The sequence below is a fragment of the Equus quagga genome, chromosome 10, assembly GCF_021613505.1.
Source record: "Equus quagga isolate Etosha38 chromosome 10, UCLA_HA_Equagga_1.0, whole genome shotgun sequence".
Taxonomy (NCBI): Eukaryota; Metazoa; Chordata; class Mammalia; order Perissodactyla; family Equidae; genus Equus; species Equus quagga.
Window position 1 is genome coordinate 36,931,989 of NC_060276.1, and position 20,817 is coordinate 36,952,805.

Here is a 20,817-nt window from a genome sequence, read left to right on the forward strand (position 1 = left end):
GGATGATGAAACTATTCAATATCTTAATTGTCATGGGTATATACATTTGTCAAAATTCATTAAGCTGTACACTTAAAATTAATGCAGCTTACTGTATGTAAACCATACTTCAATAAAGTTGATTTTTAAAAAATAGAAGGGAGGGGAGTCTGAATTGGGACTTGGACCTCTTCAGTAAGATTTCCACAGGCAACTCCCATGAGGGACGCTTCATTGAGGTCCCTGTTTGCGCCAAAGAATGCGGAGGCAAAACATTGTTGGAATAGCTAAGTTATTCATTTGTTCTTTTAAATTTACTAAATGGCATGCCGTATTTCCCAAAATATTCAAACTATTTATTTAAATTTCTTTTAGGTGAGAAGGAACCCTCAAAATTAGCTTAGGAATAACAAACACATATATGCAACATATGCATATGGACATACATATCTATACTGCAATTATCTAAATGTTTAATTTCAACCTAATAAATAATTTAATAATTAAAAACCTTAAGAAGCTTCCTAGGAAATCAAATGGGCAAAGTGGTTTTAATAATTTTTCCCTCTGGCTGCAGATAAACCTGCTTTCTTGTTTATACATTAGTTTTAATTTTCTGTTTATGACTATTCCCATTTCCTTTCTCTCTTTTTGACAATGTCATCTCTAGTCAGAAAACACTACTAAGGAACTACATCTGCTTTTTAATATATCAAACATTGGTATATGCATATTTAACTGACATAATATCTAGCCAGTACATCTAAAAATAAAATAAAAAAGTGTTTCTATGTCATCTTTCCACTTTACGGTAAAGACCAGAGATGACGAAAGTTGATCAAGAAGGAAAATAAATTACTATGCCTAAGGAAAAGCAACTAGATTTCACTAAATTATATTGGAAGAGACTACAGATCCTGTGGAAAATCAGTTATTTATTGAATACTTACTATGTGCTAGGCATTAAGACACTTTAAGCTAATATTAGCCTAATTAGTAGGTGGAAGACTCATGACTTAAACCAAGCCTAACGTCAGTGCCCATGCTCTACTATTACACTACAGTACCATACTGACTTTAGAACTAACTATTGCAGATGTTTCATACTGCCATAAAAGAGAGGAATCTGTCCTATCTATCACAAAACATCAAACTGCTAAAGCAGTCCATCATTCTAATTGCTGACCCTTTGGTGTCCAACATAAACTCTCTTAGCATTCTCTCTATCCCAGTTCTAAAGTCTAACCTAACTTCCAAGTCCTTCTCTTTCCTATAATATGCTGTAATAAAGTACTACATTAAAGCAACAATGTGGAGAAGCTAAATGTACCTCCCATACTACACAACACAGAAATGTGCAGAATCCCAAAAGAGGATGGGTATAACATGCCTAATGGAATGCCACTCCCCTCTCTCCTAGCTGCATTCACCTATAACATCTTCAGAAAGTCTCCATCATCTCAGCAATACAAACCCTAAAAGTACATCTCCCTTCCACAACACCCTTTCTTCCAGGTTGGCTATGGAGTCAACTCTCATACACACACTGAGGTGGACACGATTTTCTTCCTCAGGGAAAGTATAAAATGGGGTGCAGATCAGGGCAGTAACAGGTAATATGATCCAATATCTTCAATCAATATTGGAAAACAGCATAAACTAGTTTAAAATGATTTTATTAAGGCTTTGGAATAAATTGCAGAACTTAGTAATTAAAAACTAAGATACCTTTTTGAAGTGTTTATTAGAGAGTGAGTACATGTTTTACAAATCCTGAATATTCCTAATTCAGCCAGAAAACACTCAATTAAAACATAAAGGTTAATTCTTCCCTTTTTTTTACCAGGAAGGAATTTGTATTTTATAGCAACTTTTGCATTAATTTATCTAAAGACTTTTGGATACATTCACAAGACCTTAAAATACAAATCACAGGTTTCACACATAACATTACACATTTTGCTCCAAATATAAGTGGAAAAGTTACATCCAGCATTCAAAATCACTCTTTTTAGTGTCGGTAAAGTGAAAAGTGGAAAGGTGTTTATCACTCAGTGGGGGGAAAAGATAAGGAGAACACATATTAGACTTTATATGAAAGAGTACACACAGATTAAACATGACTCCTCTTCACTGTGTTTAATTACAGAATTATTACTGGCATTAGGTTATTCTGTCAGCCTCTCGAATATTTTACTTTTAAAAAAACCCACTGAAGTTCTACTTTAATAAAAGCAGGTAAAGGAAAACTCTAACGTTGACCTGAAAGGTGTATTAAAATAGTAAGATTCTATTTTAGTTTTTCATGAATTTACCTAGCCTTCTTTTCCTTTAATAACAATGATGGAATAAAAATAGTTAAGTGTAAAACATGTTGTCAAATTGTCTAAATCCAAAAAATGTTGAAATATACAGCTATAAACTAATATTCAATATTTTTAAAACATTTTTTATTGCAAAAGTAATAATTACTGTAGATAACTGAGAAAATACAGATAAGGAAAAAGAAAAAAAGCACCCATAATTTCACTATCATCTTCTATGTCTTTTTTCCCCATTTATTTACTTTTGAATAAACATTTATCATAGAGACATCCTATGTTAATACAAAAAAATTCAGAGACAGCCCTGATGGCCTAGTAGTTAAAGTTTGGCACTCTCACAGCTTCGGTGGGCTGGGTTTGGTTCCCAGTTGCGGAACCACACCACCCATCTGTCAGTAGCCATGCTGCAGTGGCGGCTCACATAGAAGAACCAGAAGGACTTACAGCTAGAATATACAACTATGTACTGGGGCTTTGAGGAAGAAAAAAAAAGAGGAGGATTGGCAACAGATACTAGTTCAGGGCAGATCTTTCTCTGAAAAAAAAATCATATTTAGGCTGAGGTTGCATTTTTAGAAACAATAGTAGGGAAAGGAGATGAAACTTTAGGCCTTAGAGTGTTCTACCCCAAATAAACCAATTTAATGTTCCTATGAGTACACATTTTTATTAATTGTGATTTAATGAGAATCTATGTCTATTCTCTTGTCTTCTATAATAATTTATAATTCCATTAATGTTTGAATCCAATAAAAATCTTGACAGAATTTTTAAGTACCATGAGATAAGAATACAGATGAAAAAGTAGACATACAAGCAAAACTAAGAAAAAGATTATAATCTGAAATAGTTTAATCCTTCTTGTCTCTGAATATTTTCAGCTTCTTCCAATTAAGTCAGGATCTGATTTTAAAAGAAAGTCTGGGCAATATAATGTTTATAATGCCTCATGGAAATCAGGAAGATCTGACTTTGAATCCACCTTTGTTTTTTAGCATGTTGTCAATTTCAAATTATAACAATTCAACAATCTAAAGAAAAAAGACATTTCCCTATCTGGGTATCATGGAGTGGAAAAAATGAGAAAATGTATGTGAAAATCTACTAGGATACAAATAAGTTTATAAGCCCATGTTTTTAATATAAGGGTCAATCTGCAAACTGAAACGTGTCAGGCAAATTAGTCAGGAAAACAAATCCAAGCCTCTGAAGATGAACCTCTTTTTCAGCCTCTAAGAAAGGTGACCTTTCTCATTTTAATCTCCTTTGTTATTTTGCAACATTAGTCTATGGCTTTTTCCATTATACAGTATATACAAATGAAGACATGAAGGCTGTGATAAGGTCTAATAAGCTCGTACTATAACAAAAAGAAGTCTTTACTGCAAATGTGGAGAAAAATGAAATGCCTAAATGGGTTGTAAAAGATAAGCAAGAAAATAGAACTGAGAGAGGTAGGGACTAAGAATGAATATGTTCACTATTAACCAATTTACTATAAACTGAGTATACTCACTCTGAAGTAAAAAACATTTTTAAAAATTAAAAACTCAGAAACTCAACTGACCATAAAAACTAGAAGGAAAAAGCTATTATTTTTCTTCTTTCAAAATGTACCTAGTATCTTTAGGGAGTGAGGAGAAGGGGGGATGGGGAAATCTGCAACCCAGGGAGATGGATTTTGCTAGACAGTGGAAACTTTCAACACAGCCACATCGTAAGAAAATTTATAGCTTATTTTAAAAATCACAACATAAAAGGAATTGACTCCTTCATTTTGAAACAAAACAATGAAAATTAACATGACCTTAAAGCTAGGGCAAATTGGCTCATTTATAGCCAGCTAGGAAAACTACTCAGAAGGGATACTAAAGCTTAAATAAATATTTCACATTTCAGAAGGCTTCCTGAAACTGAATTAACTCAAATTAACTCAAAATGGATAAGGCCATTTCCTACAGGGTCGTTATTCAAGCATTTCTTTTACAAAGTTAAGTCAAAATGAAGGAAAGTTCAGAAAAGAGTCTTCCTCACATCAAAACAAACTAAACTATATTTTTTCCTAAAATATTTTTGTCAGTGACCAAATCTAAGACCTACATATAGTTTAATTATTTGGTTCCTACAACATTATCAAAGAGAAATAAGACAGTTAAATGCAGTAAAATAAAGTAATAAGAAATTAAAACTATGGTAATGATCCTAGTCTTCTCTTCCCTTAAACGTCACAGGTAAGATCAAAAATATCTCTATCCTATGACTAAAGGGATATCCTGGGTATGAGAAAATTAATTAATCATAAAAACTTTACTTTCCATCAATTAAATGAAAGACTTTCTACTTGATGATGTGAAATACAAAAGAAGTAGAACATATGATCACTGCTCTTGAGGTAACTCATACTGTAGGTTTAGATAGATAGAGGGATAGGTAGGTAGATAGATATAGATATATGCATATAGATGACAATTTCTAGTTTTAGAAGTCTGTTCAAAGGAAATAATCTGAAATGCAAATAATTTTGTTCAAAAATGTTCACAGCAGTGTCATCAAAAAAATGAAAGCAGCCTATGCTGGAAAAATTGCTCATGGAATTGCCTTCTTGCCATAAACAACCATAAAATTCTATAAAATATATCAAATAAATGTTTTCAGACATTGGGAAAAGTTATCAAAGACTGTTGTCTCAATACTTACATTAAACATTTTCCTGAAGGTCCTAACAATAAGATAAGGGAAGAAAAGTAATGCGCAGACTAGAAAAGAAGAAGCAAATATGTCCTAATTCACAGAAGACATAATCACATATGCAGATAATTTTAAATAACCCCTAAAAGAGCTACCAGATATAACATATTAATTTAGCAAGATCACAGTACACACACAGGTAAATAGAAAAAAATCAATTGTATTTCTATATACTAACAACAAATAATTGAAAATATAAAATAAAATACAATAGCATTAATAATACTATTCAAACACATGAATACTTAGCGATAAATTTAACAAAATATGTATAAGACCTACACACTGAAAAGTACAAAAAATTGCTGAGAGAAATTAAAGAAGTCTTTAATAAACAGAAAGATATACCATGTTCATTGACCAGAATACCATTAAGACATCAACCTTCCCCAAAGTGATCTGAAATTAAACACAATCTCATTCAGAATTCCAGGAGTTCTATTTGTATGAATGAAAAGCTGATTGTAAAATTTATATAGAAATGCAAGAAGGAGGAGGAGAAGGAGGAGGAGGAGAGGAGGAGGAAGTATAAAAGGAGGAAAAGATCCAAAAATTTGAAAAAGAAGAATGAATTTGGAGAATTTGCAATACCTGACTTCAAGCCTTATTATAAAACCACAGTATTGAAGATAGTGTGGTATTAGCTTAAGGACAGACATATAGATTAATTGAACAGATTTAGAGTCCAAAAATAGACCCACACATACATGGTTAAATGATTTTCATCAAAGTTACCAAGATAATTCAGTGGGGAAGGGATCGTATCTTCAATAAATGGTGCTGGAACTAGTTAAATACATGGGGAAAAAACTGAACCAGTACTCTTACCAAACACCACACACAAAATAACTAAATGGGTCCAAAGTTAAAAGCGTAAAAAAATTTTAGAAGAAAATCTTGGTGACCTTGCTGTAGTCAAAGATTTCTTATAAAGGATAGAGAAAGCCATATCCATAAAAAGATGATAAACTGGACTGTGTAAAAATTAAACTTTTATTCTCTAAAGATATCAGCTAAGAAAATCAAAAGGCAAGCCACCAAATGGAAGAACATACTCACAAAAAAGTATGTATCAGGCAAAGATGTTGTATCTAGAATATAAAAAGAGCTCCTGCTACTCAATTATGAGAAAACAAATAAAAAAGAAACGGCCTACTGATGCGCACAGCTTGGATGAATCTCAAATGTGTTATGTTATGAGAAAAAAGCTAGATTCCAAAGGTTATATATTGGATTCAACCTATACAACATTATGAAAAATGTAAAATAGGAACAAAAAATAGATGAGTGATTGCCAGGAACTGCAGGTACATGGAGGGGTTGATTACAAATGGGTGCAGGAGGAAATATTTTGAGGTGATGGAACTGCCCCGAATCTTGATTATGGCAGTGGTTACAAGATTGTACGTTTTTATCAAAACTCACAGAATGGTACACCAAAGACAGTAAATTTTACTGAATATAAATAAAAAGGTAACTGAAAAACACTACAAGGAGATAGCAATACTTGGACATCAAAATCGCTTAATTTTAGAATAGTAAAAAAAAAGAGTAACAATAGCAAATGCAGGTGAGGATGAGGACCAACTAGAACTTTCATACATTGGTGGAATGTACAATGGTACAACCACTTTGGAAAACAATTTAGCAGTTTCTTGTAAAGTTCAAAACAGACTTAGGATACAACCCAGTGAGTCCATTTTTTGGTATTTACCCAAGAAAACAAAAGCATATGTCCACACAAAGTGTTGTTCACAACATTCATAGCAGAGGAAGTAGGGTAAAACTTTGAAGACACTTTTCTCCACTCTGACTTAGTTAGTACTCAGTACTTTTCCACTCCTAGTCTTTCTCCTCTTCCTCCCCTAGGCTCCTATGTCCATATAACTGCAGGAGCTTTCTGTTTGAGGTTCCTTCATCAGAGAGATGACCTGACCCCCAAGTCTGTACTGAACCACCTGAAGCCACCTCACGGAGAAAAATGTAATAGGAGGAAGTGGAAGTTGGCACTTTCCCTGGCTTAGCCTCTTGGTTATACAATGACAGTAAGCAATTAAAAGGCTTAACTGTTACTTTCATTTTGGCTTGTTTTAATTGGCTACTCAGACACTTAACAGCTCAGCTGAGATATGATTGTTTAAATATGTGCATATTACTTCTTGATGAAATTTAACAATTTTAAAAATCTCAGCAAATAGGAATGGAAAAGGACCTCCTCAATCTGTAACTATGCAAAACTCAAAGCTAACACAAGAGCGAAATATTGAATATCTTCCCGAAAAGACAGAGTGAAAAAAATGGATGTCTTTTCTTACCATTTCTATTAAACTTGTATTGGAGGTCCTAGCCAGTGCAATAAGGCAGCCAGCACAAAAAGGCAAAAAAATTGGAAAGGAAGAAGTATAACTCTATTTGCAGATGATATGATTACATACATGGAAAATACAAAGTAACTACTAGAACTAATGAATAAATTTAGCAATGCTGTTCTATATCTTGATTATAGACTACACTTAGACTATTGTATGCATCTGTCAAAACTCACAAAACTGTGCTTGAAATGGGTGAATTTTACAACATGCAAATCATACCCTAAAAAAGAAAAAATAAAACATTAGTAATATCTTAGAATTAAAAGGTCAATATAAAAATGAATTATACGTCTGTATCTTAGCAATAAACAACTGAAAATAAAATTTTTAAAATGGTATCATTTACTGTAGAAGCAATCATGTGCATAGGAAGAAATTGAACAAATGCTGTGCATGACTTCCAGATGAAGGTAATTAAATAATATCTAAATTAATAGAGAGATGTACTGTGTTAATGGATTGGAAAAATCAATACTTTTAAGATTTAAATTGCTCCTAAATTGGTCCATAGAATTTTGCTATCCCTATCAAAATATCAAAAGTTTTTTTAGTAGAAATTGACAAAATGAATCTAAAATTTATATGGCATAAATAGGCAAGACAGTAGTCAAGACAAGCTTGAAGAAGAACAAACTTTAAGGTACTGCAACAACTTGTTACCTATATAGAAAAAAAATGAGCCTACAAAGTCTGAAACTATAAAGATTCTAGAAGAAAACATGTGACTACATATTTTCAACCTTGGGGTTTAAGATTTCTTAGAGAAGACACAAAAGGCACTGAAAGGGAAGGGGCATGAGGGAGCTTGGGGTAATGGAAATGTTCTATATGATGACCTGGTTGGTGGTTATCAAAGTGTATACAATTGTAAAAAAATAATTGAGCTGCTCACCTAAGATCAGTGCTTATCACTTTGTGTAAATTATACTTCAATGAAATAACTCTTAAAATGCAAAGATAAAAATGTTCACAGCAACTTTACCTATAATAGCCACAAACTGGAAACGGCCCAAATGTCCACCACCAGGTGAAGAGAAAAACAAAGTATAGTATATCCATATGATGGAATACTACTCAGTAAGAAAATAATGAACTACAGATACACACAACACAGGTGAATCTCAAATGCTGAGAGAAAGAAGCCAGAACAAAGAAAGTGTACATACCACACAACTCTATTTATATAAAACTCTACAACACGAAACTAATGTACAGAAAGTAGACCAGTGGTTACTCGGGGATGGGAGATGGGAGTAGGAAGGTAGGGAGGGACTACACAGAGGCATGAAAACTTAAACTAAATAGCTTACTTGTTCGAACATTATTGATATTGAGAGTTTCTGTAACTTCACCGATTGATTCTATGTCTTGCCTCGATAGAATCCAAATAAATCTACCCTTCCCCTAAATTCATAATTCATTCAACGCTAGTTACTGAGAACCAACTATATACAAGGAACCAGTGTATACACTGTAGTAAACACAAAGATATGTAAGACAAGGACACTGGTTTCATAGTTTTTTCAATTTAGTATCTAAAAATAACCATAACTTTGGCTCACTGTCTTTCTTAATCAGTGTCTCTTCTGCTGTGGTTTGTATAGAGAAAAATGTTTCTGACTTGGCAATTGGACTGAAGATGGTAAGATACAAATACAATCTAGTATCTTCGCTTTCTATTTGGTATTTTACTGCAGCTACTAGGATGAACAAAATTAAAAAAATCATATTACCAGCTGATCAATACCTGAATCAATGTGGTATATTGGAGAGAGGACTGGAATAAGATTCCATCTCTGCCTCTGCAACTAACTAGCTGCATCTTTCATCAACCACTTCACTTTTCCTGTAAAATGATGAATTTGATCTCTATACAGTAGTGGTTTTCAAATTTGTGGTCCCAAGGCCCTACTCTCTTAAAAATCATTGAGGACTCCAAGAGCTTTTGTTTATGTGGGTTATACCTAGCAGTATGTACCATAGAAAATAAAACTGAGTAACATTTAAAATAATTATTTATTTATTCATATAAAAGTGACAACAATGAACTCATTACATGTAAACATACATTATGGATTTTTATGAAAACTAATTATATTTCCAAACAAAAGAAATAGCAAGAAGAGAGATTTTTTTACATTTTTTTTGCAAATCTCTTTAATGTCCGCCTTGACAGAAGACAGCTGGATCTTCCTATCTGCTTCTGCATTCATTCTGTTACAATACGTTGTCTTGGTTGAAATATATGAAGAAAATCTGGCTTCATGCAGTTATATACTTGGAAAATTGAGTATTTTAATAGCCTTTTAAGATAATTGTGGATATTCTTTGATACTACACCAAACTCTACAAATGGTAGCGCCTTTAAGGTTAGTTGCAACACAGAATCTGAAAACTTACCAATTAACTTTTTGTACTCAATTACACTAAAACTCACTGATCTATCTTGCCTTTTTTTTTTTTTTAAGGAAGATTAGCACTGAGCTAACATCTGCTGCCAAACCTCCTCTTTTTGCTGAGGAAGACTGGCCCTGGGCTAACATCTGTGCCCATCTTCCTCCACTTTGTATGTGGGACGCCTACCACAGCATGGCTTGTCAAGCGATGCCATGTCCGCACCCAGGATCTGAACGGGCGAACCCCGGGCCGCCAAAGCGGAACGTGCGAACTTAACCACTGCACCACCGGGCCGGCCCCTCTATCTTGCCTTTGAATGGATCTTTTACCCATGCGTGATTTTGTAACATCATGCATTAGTCATTTGGAACATATTAGTTCACTGAGATTTGCAGAACTTGCAGATGTTAACGTATTTTATTATAAAACATCAAAAAGTCATACACATTAATATAATTACCAATCTCATTAGAAAAGGCTAAGATTTTGGAAATTGTCAAGCTCACAGAGGCAGATTCAAGTTTTCCAAAATTCTAATTCTTACTTGAAAATCTCAAATTTTCTCATTGGCAACAAATACTGCCAGTAGTTTTCCTTGAAGGGATATACTCACTTTGCTCATTTTTGCAAAAATGCCTGCCAAATACCCAAATCTGAATAACCATAGTTTGTCTCAGTTGTCCTTTCAAGTAAAAATGTGTTCCATGCAAAAATCAGCTAGTTCAGTCTACAACTCAAACAACTACACACACAAGTGCTTTGCCTAGAAACAATGATCTTACTTCAGCATGCAGAAGTGTTTTACGTATATTTCCCATTTTGTCATACAGAACGTTAAAAAGATGGGCACTCAAGCATCAAGATTTAATAAAATTAATGCTACATTGAGGACACTCTTAAGTAAAATTGGCTTTTTATCTCCCGAGAGTATGAAGAAAACAACTACTAGGACAATTTGCTACACCGCACTGGCAGTTTCACCCACCATGAGTGCAAATGTCAACATGGTGAAAAAGGCAAACCATCTTCATATTATTCTTAAAATAGTCCTCATGTTCCTCCTGATGAGACCTCAGGAATCCCAGGGGTCCACAGACCACACTTGGAGAAATACTGACCTAAAGGATCCCTAATGTCCCTCCAGCTCTAAAATGTCATATATATGGTCAATACCTTTCATTTGCACAACTCTACAAAACATTAGTTTCCCTAATATTACATATTACATTTAACAAATACTTCAATTTCTTACAAATCTTTTATTCAACTGATCCTGATGACAAACTCATGAGGATGTGAAGCAGGAACTATTTCTGCCTTCCTAAAAGTAGAACCTTGATTTTATTCAGATTTTTCCACCAAACTTTTCCAGGTAGCAATGTGCTTTGGGGAGGGTGGGAGGCGGGTTTAATAAGTCATTGGTCTAACTCTACCTTTATGGTCCTATTCCACTTGCCAATGTACTGGTGTAAACATCTACATTTAACACAATTCTAACCAATGAGTTGTAACGGGCATTTTCAGAGTAGAGGTGTGGGACTCCTGAGAAAGTTTTCATCATTGATAAAAAGGGACACAAATGAAGAGTACATACTTCTCTTCTACTGGACACTGTGGTGTCTGCACATGATCCCTGGAACTGCAGCAGTCATCTTGCAAGTATGAAGGGCACTAATCTGAGAGAATAAGCTGATAGGCATAGTATGGCAGACCAGAAAGTGGAAAGAACCTGGATCATTATTTGGCTGGATGAATTAACCTCGGAGATACTCTACCTCCAAGCTTCTTGTTATGTGATCTAAAAAATTTCTTTATTGTTAAGACAGTTGAATTAGTGTTTTCTACCATTTGCAACAGAAAACAATCTATCTGATATAAATAAGCACTATTATGCTTATCTTTTACATACAGAAATGTTTTACTACTTCAATTAGGTTATGGAATTACAGACAGAGAAGGATCTCTCTGCTTTTAGCAAAGTCCTGCAGAACTCAAAATACAGAATACACTAAACAATTTTTCACTAGTTTCCCACTCTTCATACCATTTTCTCCGCCAAAGTTCTAACATCTCCTCCAGTGTTCCATTAATGTCATACATAAGAAATTTTGGAAGCAAATTAGCTAGTTCTCATAACATATAGGAAAAACGTAATTTTACTGAATTATAAGATGCTACAAATGCCAGCAACAGAATTTATTACAGTCCTATTCTAGTATTTACTGTAATGAAACCATTCCATTAACCCGACTAGCACTTGCTCATAAATGGTGCTTAACTCTCTCTACAAGTTAATAAATAAATCCAATGTTTACATCAAGTTCAGTAAAATTTTTAAAGTTAAAAATTATATTTAACAAAAGCTTATTCTTTTATAACATTTGCCTTTGGTTGTCTTTGGTTAGTAAATAGCAAGGGATTTAAGCTTCCCATTTCAACAAGGTAACAGGTACCATCACAGACTACACTTTTGGTTAAAGGCCAGCAGAAGCTGCTGAAGGAACAAAGGGCAGTTGGAGCTGAACAGATTATGAAGGTAAATAAACTCAAGCATTGATGCATAAAATGAGAATCTGGTTTGTTAAAATGAAAGGTGCCTATGTATCAGAGATCACACTAAAGATGCTTCCCCAAAAAACCCTCAAGAACTATTGCTATTAAAAAAAATCTTTGTAATTAAGATTTAGTTAAGTGGCTGGGTAGTTCATTTATAATGTTAATTACAGGGAATATATTTTCAAAAATTACTTCTATTCCATGGTTGCTATTGTCAGAAGGAGATGAGATGATGGAATGAATACATTTTAAAAAGAAAATCATTAGGGGATAGGACCAAATCAGCCAACCAACCAGCAATCAAGTGAGCATCAATTCCATAGTCAATGTACTAGACAGAAAAAAATTAAGACGGTCTCATAGGCACTCTTATACACTACTGATAGTAGTATAATTGGTAAAACCATTCTGGAAAGTAATTTGGCAAGAGCAGATCCCTATCATTCAGAAGCTTAAAGTTTAGCTATTCAAATGCCACCTGGAAAAGCCATAATGCATAACAGTTTGTGGTTTTGCAGAGGAATACATTTGAATTGCACAAGCTACAAGGCTGGCCTGAAGGTAATAAAGTCACTTAGCTAGTGAGGAAACACAACGAGAAGGTAAACGGGGAGGGGTACAAAACATATGGGGGACCTCTCATTCTAGATGTACTTACAAGTTTGCTTCTAAAAAGTGGAGATGGAGACTGCAATAGTATCATCTCAAATTCGGAAAAACAGATTAGCAATTAATGGGGGAAGGTTCTGGAGTATCACTAAGGGAGAGATGAAAGTAAAGGACAGCACTAGGCGAAGGCACAGCCATTTAAGAGTAAGCTTCATAGGCATCTGCTGGGTAGGGGCAGGTGAAGGAGGTACTGAGGGAGAGCAGAAGGGCTCCCATTTCAGATGCATTCCGAAACTCTCCTAGGGGAGGGAGATGTCAGTGGGTTTGGAGAATGTTGTATCCTTGCAATAGCCAGGAAGAGGTCAGTGTGGTAGGTATTCATGGAGAGTAGGTTCCATCTTTTATCCAGGGGAGAAATGTAAGGTGATGCATGGTTCACAAAATTAAAGATTAGGCCCTTGAGGATGAATAGCCTAGGCAATTATAGTAAAGAGTTATTAAAAATGGGCCCATGGTAAGTCTATCTTTAGAATCAAGTCAAGGGACCAATCACAGGAAGGTGTTATGGAAAGGGCAGTGGGAATTATTCAACTTTTGAACATGACTTTATTTTTCTGTATTATCTATCATGTACGAAATAAGCACTAAGGAAAATCTCACGAGCAAGTTCTAGAGCCAGACTGCTTTGGTTCAAATCTTGGCGCAGTATCTTATTAATTGCGTCACCTTAGGCAAATTATTCAACGACCCTGTAGGCCTCAGATTTCTTGTACACAAAAATTGGACTAGTATTATCTACCTAACAGAGAATAACATAGCAACCACTAAAAAAGTTAGCTATCATAATTTATCTGTTGATGTAACCTTTCAAATGTTAGCGTCTACTGCATGTACCAAAGACTTTAAAAATACCGATGGCCTTCAGCCCACTAATTCACCATGAAGGAGGCAGTACTGATAAAATAATACAAAGTATGGAATAAAAATTTTTCATGATAGTATTTTTTACAATGGCTAAAAAACCTTGAAATTTCAAAATATATTCTACAAAACAGAACAGGTAAATTAATTGTAGGGTGTATAAATATAAATTGTATGCAGTCACTTAAAAATACTATTTTTAAAATTAAGAATTTTAATAATATGGAAAAATGCTTGATAAGTGAAAAACATTAAGATATAAAACTGTATATAGAATGATCCCAACTTTTCTTCTAACCACTTACTTTTTAAAGAAAAGATTAGATACGTAGGAAGGAAAATCATCAAAACAATAATAAGAGTTATTTCTCTGGTGTTGCTAGAATTGTGGGCAGATTTTTACTTTCTTCTTTATAATTTTCTATATTTTTCAAACTTCCAACATTGAGTATGTATTACTTTTGTTATCGGACAAAATCTGCACATAAATTGGTTGAACGAATGAACAAATATACAGTTCTTCCCTTCCAAGAGTATAAAATCTAATAGGGAGAACAGATAAAAATCCCATGAAACAAAATGCTTGTAAGATCAAATACATTTAGATACTAGACAGGAAGAAACTAAGTATTACAAACGTTCAAAGAATGGTAAAATCACTAATTGATATAATAGGGAAAGTTTCACAGAAGGACTATTTATCTGTTCTCACCAGCATGTAAACTCCATGAAGGCAGGGACCCTGTCTATCTTACTCAATTTTATCCATAGTATCTAGCACAAAATGATTTTGTGGTCAGTACATATCCATGAGGGTGGAAACAGAACAACATAAATGCAATTCTTAAGTTATGAGTTGCTGAATAAATATCTTTTGAATGAATGTAAACATTACACTGAAATTGAGCAAAGACTTGGATCCATAGGATTCTAATCAAGACAGAGAGCCAAAATATGTATATAGTGCTCAAGGGATTACAGGAAAGCTCACCTAGGCTAGAACAGAGGAGTATACTGTAAAATGTAATGAAAAATAAGGTTGGATGAAGGGAAAGATCATGAGAAGCCTTGAATCAGGCAGGGAATTTGAGAGTTAATGCAATAAGAAATGGCAAGACTATAAACAGTTTGTAATGACAATAATGAAATCTAAAATTTGTTGAGCATTTAATACGTCCCAAGTACTATTCTAAATGCTTTACATAACTTCTTTCATCCTCAAAACAATCTGTGACATAGGAACCACTGGCCCCTATTGCAGATGAGAAAATCAAGGCTCATGGGTTAGTACTTGGCTGAAGGTCACACACCTCTCAGTCAGATTCCAAGTCTGACTCCATAAGTCAAGTTCTTAAAGACTGTGTATAAGACCTCTACAAAGCCCAAAAAACATGTCTGAGGAAAGATACCAGAAAGCAGTGAGATGCCACAACTTCAAAGATTATGTTTATTCTCTGGTCTTGGACTGAAACTAGAGGTATTGGTACAAATTCATGGTTTTTAATACATATGTATACAAAAAGAGACTGTAAGAAATAGATATGGAAGTGAGTATATGTCTGTGTATATATACATGTGTTTCCTAGTTTCGTCTGCTGAGAAGGCCTAGAAGCAATGACTCAGTAGCAATGAGCATGCTAAGCACCCAGATCTTGATCTCTAAACACCATTATCCAGTAAAAAGAATCAGAGCTGTTGGAGAAATGGCTGATTCCAGGGTTGGGGCAGGGCAGGTCAAAAATGAGCCCAGAACATCTTGTGGTGCCAGAACATAAAGGAATGCTCAAAAAATGATGGGCACATGTTGAAAGGACACAGGAGGCAACTGGATGGGACAACTATTGGCCAAATCTGGAGCAATGTCAGCAAAAAATAGTAAAAATAGAATAATTCATTATAACTCATAGAATAAAACAAATATCCCTAAGTCCATACTGCTATAAATAATCAACTAAATAAATAAATATCAGAGAAGGTAAAGGTCTTTGTTACATTAGAATTAAATTAAAATATGCAGAAAGTGTTGAAAACTGAAAATCACCATTTGGCAAATGTCACAACGATAATTATTCAGGCCAAAATCCTCAATAGATGCTAAAATTAGTGGGCAAAAGTAGGATGAAAAACAGGATATTTACATTGTCTCACGTATCACCCTACATAGTCTCACAAGATCTGCTCACTTTGTAATTACAAAGGGAAAAAACAGTGACTTTACGGTAGATAAACCCGGCAGACACAACCTTGACCAAGCTATCAAGCTTTATTCAAGGTAAAAATTTTTATGGGTTGCATATACAGACATCAGAAGCCAAATAAAAACAAAGGAAAAAAATGTACACACTGTTACACAGTCACAGGACAGATACACACACACACACACACACACACACACACACACATATATATGTGCAAGGCTAAAGTTTTATAGCTAGTTGAGTGAATATAATTAGATATGATGGGTAGGTAAATTAGTAAAAACAATAAAAGCGAATTGGGCATTGTAAGCAAAGTGTGCCACCATATACACATATCCTGTTTTATCATAATATATACGCTCCTGAAAAGTTCAGTATATTTAAAATTATTATAGAAACAGACTAATCAAAACAATAAGGCAAATCTTTCTTCAGAATACTCATCTACCACAAATTATAGCTGTTTTATAAATCTAAGTTTTTATATATGTGACTATATAAAATCATACAACCTGCAACAAGCAATTGCTTCTAGATTGCTTTCAAATTATCTATCTTTAGACATATAGGGAGAGATCAAAATCTGTTCTTTTTATTCTAAGCCCAAAGCTGTTTCCATTATACCATGCTGCTTCTCCTGACATCAGCAGGAAGAGACGTAATCCCCATTATCATTTCCATTTCACCTCCTGTGTCTCCCCACACAACAACAACAACAAAAGTAGCAGAGATCCAAATACTCTGAACAGCAAGTAAATCTCCACAGACTACATACAAAGGAGGCAGTATAGGACTGTCATTAAGGGCAAAGAATTTGGAGTCAAACTGCCTGGATTCAAATTTCCAGCTCCACAACTTACTACCTATGAGACTTTTGGCAAGTTACTTAACTTCTATGATCTGTAGCTTCTTGATCTGTAAAGAGGAGATAACAATGATATATACCTTATAGGTCTGTCAGGAAGATTAAATATGATGATTTGTATTACTATATTAGCACAGTGCCTGGCACATAGTAAACACTCAAAAATGTAAGTTATGATAGCAATGCCGACAAATTCTTCCTATGGAGCTGTATACTTCATAGAGGAAAAACCGTTCCACGGCCACAAACCACACTACTACCCTTAATGAGTTGTTGCCACTGATCATGAGGAAATAGTACATTTAAATTAGAGAAACCTATCCATTCTACTGCACAAAAAAACTTACTAACATTTGTATAGTAGTAGTATAATTTTATACACCATATCCATAATCTGAGTGCATTTCCTACTGACAATGTCAGTACAGGTATTATTAGCTTTACATAAAAATACATTATTTCCATCTCTAGAAATGACCTTTCAGACCTAACGCTGCCTTTTTCTCTTACTGCTAACCTTTGGCATAGGGGTTACTTTATTTTACTAATAAACACTCTACCTAAAAAAATCTTCCACATATTTGTGATATTCCAATTTGGCACGACTTAACTAAGAAAAATTAAAGCAATTTAAGTATTAATGCTCTTCCTGATATAAAAGTCCCAATATTAGACTACTTTGGTCAACAACCAGCCCCACTACCATGTAGTTTATTCTGGAGAAGGTCACCAATATCCCCAGCACTAGTATGGAGAGCAGATACCATTCATATCTTTGAGATGATTAAAACATTCATCTAACTAGGATATTGACGTGTGAAGCAGAAAAAACAAACCCCTAGTTTTATTAGAGGCATAATATCTTATTATAGGAAAATGGGATATGAAATGTTCTTTAAAAATTACAAAGAAGGAAAAAGGGAAAAACTGCATAGTGTCTTCTGTAATTTCTTCACGAACACTCAATTGTTAGAGTCCAAGAAAACAAGCTTGCTCCCGTTTTGTCAATCATAAAAAGAAATCTCATTTTAAGAAAACCTGATTTAATATAAATTGATGTATAATATTGCTATACATACCTGTATGATTGGTAACTGGTGCACATTTATTAAAAGCATTTTCAAAAGAAAAAAATCAGAAATACTTAAACAGCCGCAAAATCTTTGCCCCTGGGCCAAACGCCATAAGTAGTAAGCACCAAGAAGATGTTTTTAAAAGCAATTCTTTTCAGCAACACAATTGTGGTTTTACCAAGGGTCTGTAGCACTATTGAGTGGCTAAACCTTACCCTATTAAGATGGTTTGCATTAAAAAGCAATTTTAAATTATCTACTTTGATGGAGGAAGAAGTATAAGTGTAATTAAAAATATTTGATGTGCATGGTTTTTTCAGCAGATTTGCTATCATAATTATGTTGTGCTTAGAATAATATGAAAGTTAGTTTTCATACCTTGAGTACACACTTTCTGGAGGCTAGGAGGGCAATGTAATCTGAGGCATTCTGAGTGTATGAGAAGCTAGACAGCTAACTTAAAAGTGGACCCAGATAAGTTATAATATAGCAGCTGCATATAAAGAATTGATAGTCATTCAACCATGTGAAGGCCTAAGCCATGATCTCACATTAAAGTGTTTTTAAAAACACTCATTAAGATCACTCAAATATAACTTTTACATAATTTATCACGTACTTAATTCTTTAGAAGTTAAGTGAAATTAAGGACGTTGAGCTTCAGGCTGGAGAACATTTTCTCTGACAAAGCCATTCGTTCCTATACATCTGTCTCTCATCCCCCAAAGGACAGTGGGTGGGACTATCCAGATACTCTTCTAGGAGATATCTGGAGGGTTTAATTCTACATTCTTAACACTGAGTGGAAGGTTCTGCTCTGTCATTTCACATGTGCATCCTCCTCCACTCTCCTTCAAGCCAGAACGCTCATTCTCCTTTGAAAAAAGAGAATTTGGTTCATTTAAATAGGTGATGGGCAAATTCTCTATTTGTTCAGGTGCCTTAGTAAGCTTAAAAAAAATAAACAAAAACAAAAACCCAGAACTTTATATATATATAAAAAAAGATGCAGAAGAGCTGAAGCCTGAGGACAGCTGTCTTCACCTCATTCTTGCTAGTGTGTTACCTGAGCATTTGCAATCAGGATGTCAAAAGGGGGACACAGTCTCTACAGAGGCTTTATTGACCAGAGGTGAGGGGAGGTTCGTTGTTTAAGGAAAGGGCAAAAGGGAAGACCTTCATGGGCACGATTAACGCTTTGATAGAAGCTGGATTTTAGAAAAGCCAAAATATTAAACTATAGAGAAAGTTTAATGAGTGCGTGGGTTGGGTACAACTAGCGAAAAGGTTAGCCGGCAGGCAGGGAAACACCCGAGGGCGGAGGGTGGGGAGGAAAAGTTTGAAATACCCCCCAGAGCCCAGTGATCTCTGAACATGCATTCCCCACCTCAGGCTCTGCACTTGCCCCCGAGCAGCTAGCTGCAGAAAAGCCAGCAGCCCTATTTTTAAACACTTGAATCTCTCCTTTGGTCTTCCGAAGGCTTGAGTTACCAGCGTTGTAAATAATGTTTCTTCCTAAACAAGTGAAGGCAAATTTGAACTCCCTAGCCAAGGTCGAGGAGAAAGTAAGGTAAAAGGGACAAAAAGTGATTTCCGCTTGAGAATGAGGTGATGGGGTGGCGGGGGGAGGTAGAAGGAAGGACTTACCACAGCCTCTGCAGGCTGCCCCCAAAGACTCAGGGCCAGTAAGAACAAGCCGGCAGCCAGGCTGACTCCACGCAGTTTCATTCTTCTCCGGCTCCTGCAGCTTCTTCAGCACCCGCACGAAATCCCTGGCTGGCTCTGACCAATTGACATAATCTCGAGGGTTTATGGGGAGAGAGCTAGAGCCGGAGAGGGACAGCGAGGGTGTCCCAATTGTGCCGGTCGGTTTGGGTGAGGAGAAACAAGCTTTTTAAGAGTGGAGGGGAAAAAAAAAAAGAAGCAGCAGCTATTCTTCCCTCCCCCCTCCCCTCCCCAAAGCCAGTCTCTCGGAAGCACTTTTCCCTTCTGTCCAGACTTGCAAACTTTTTCCTCACGCAAGTCCCACAGATCTACTTTCCTCCCTCTCTTCTCCCGCACCGCCCCCTCCCCACCAGCACCGGGGAATTTGAGGATCACTCCGCCACAGCTTTAGACTGTATCAGCAACCTGCGAGGGAGTGACGGTCAGTTATTTGGGGGAGGGAACCTTCCAGACCAGTCGACTGAGCACCATGAGCCCAACTAGGAAGCCTTTCTATTCGTCCACTTGCACCTTCCGTCGATACTACTCTCCCCTGCCCAGTCCTACTCTCATTGGTATGAGCACTAAAGCCAATTACAAATAGACCTGAGCTGGGACTATTTTTTTAGCGGATGGATCTCAGAGGAACGGGCCTTTTTATTGTTAATGATTAGAAACAAATTTTGGTCGCTGCTCCTTGGGCTGCTGGTGTTCTTTGCCTTCCACCTGCTCGCAGGGCAGAGATTCTGCGTAGAACAGAATATGCGAAAATATTGTAAATATATAAATATATTTATATAAATGTATGCTTGTAACCAAAGAATTAAGAAAATGAATATATGTATAGGCATGCGAAGACTTTATGCATATTACATACATATAAGATTTTGGAGCTTTCAGTAGATATTAATTATTATATGGTTGAATGTTATTGTAATACAATCATATCTTTTTATTTACTACATTGGATGCTATAATTAATATCTACCTCATTTTGAACGAACAAAAAAGATATTGACTCTCATTGCAGTTGTTTCAGAGGGATTTAGGACAGGAAATTAAATAATGGTA

At 35.2% G+C, this 20,817-nt stretch overlaps 1 protein-coding gene across 3 annotated transcripts in view; it reads right to left on the reverse strand.

Moving 5' to 3' along the window:
* The window catches only part of COL4A5 (collagen type IV alpha 5 chain), a 226,507-nt gene extending 206,438 nt beyond the window's left edge, over window positions 1-20,069 (reverse strand). For all 3 annotated transcript variants that reach the window (XM_046673318.1, XM_046673317.1, XM_046673319.1), the window contains exon 1: window positions 19,690-20,069. In XM_046673318.1, coding sequence (XP_046529274.1) covers window positions 19,690-19,770 — 81 coding nt within the window. In that variant the 5' untranslated portion in view covers window positions 19,771-20,069. The remainder of the gene's footprint in view (window positions 1-19,689) is intronic.
* Between the last annotated feature and the right edge of the window lie 748 nt (window positions 20,070-20,817).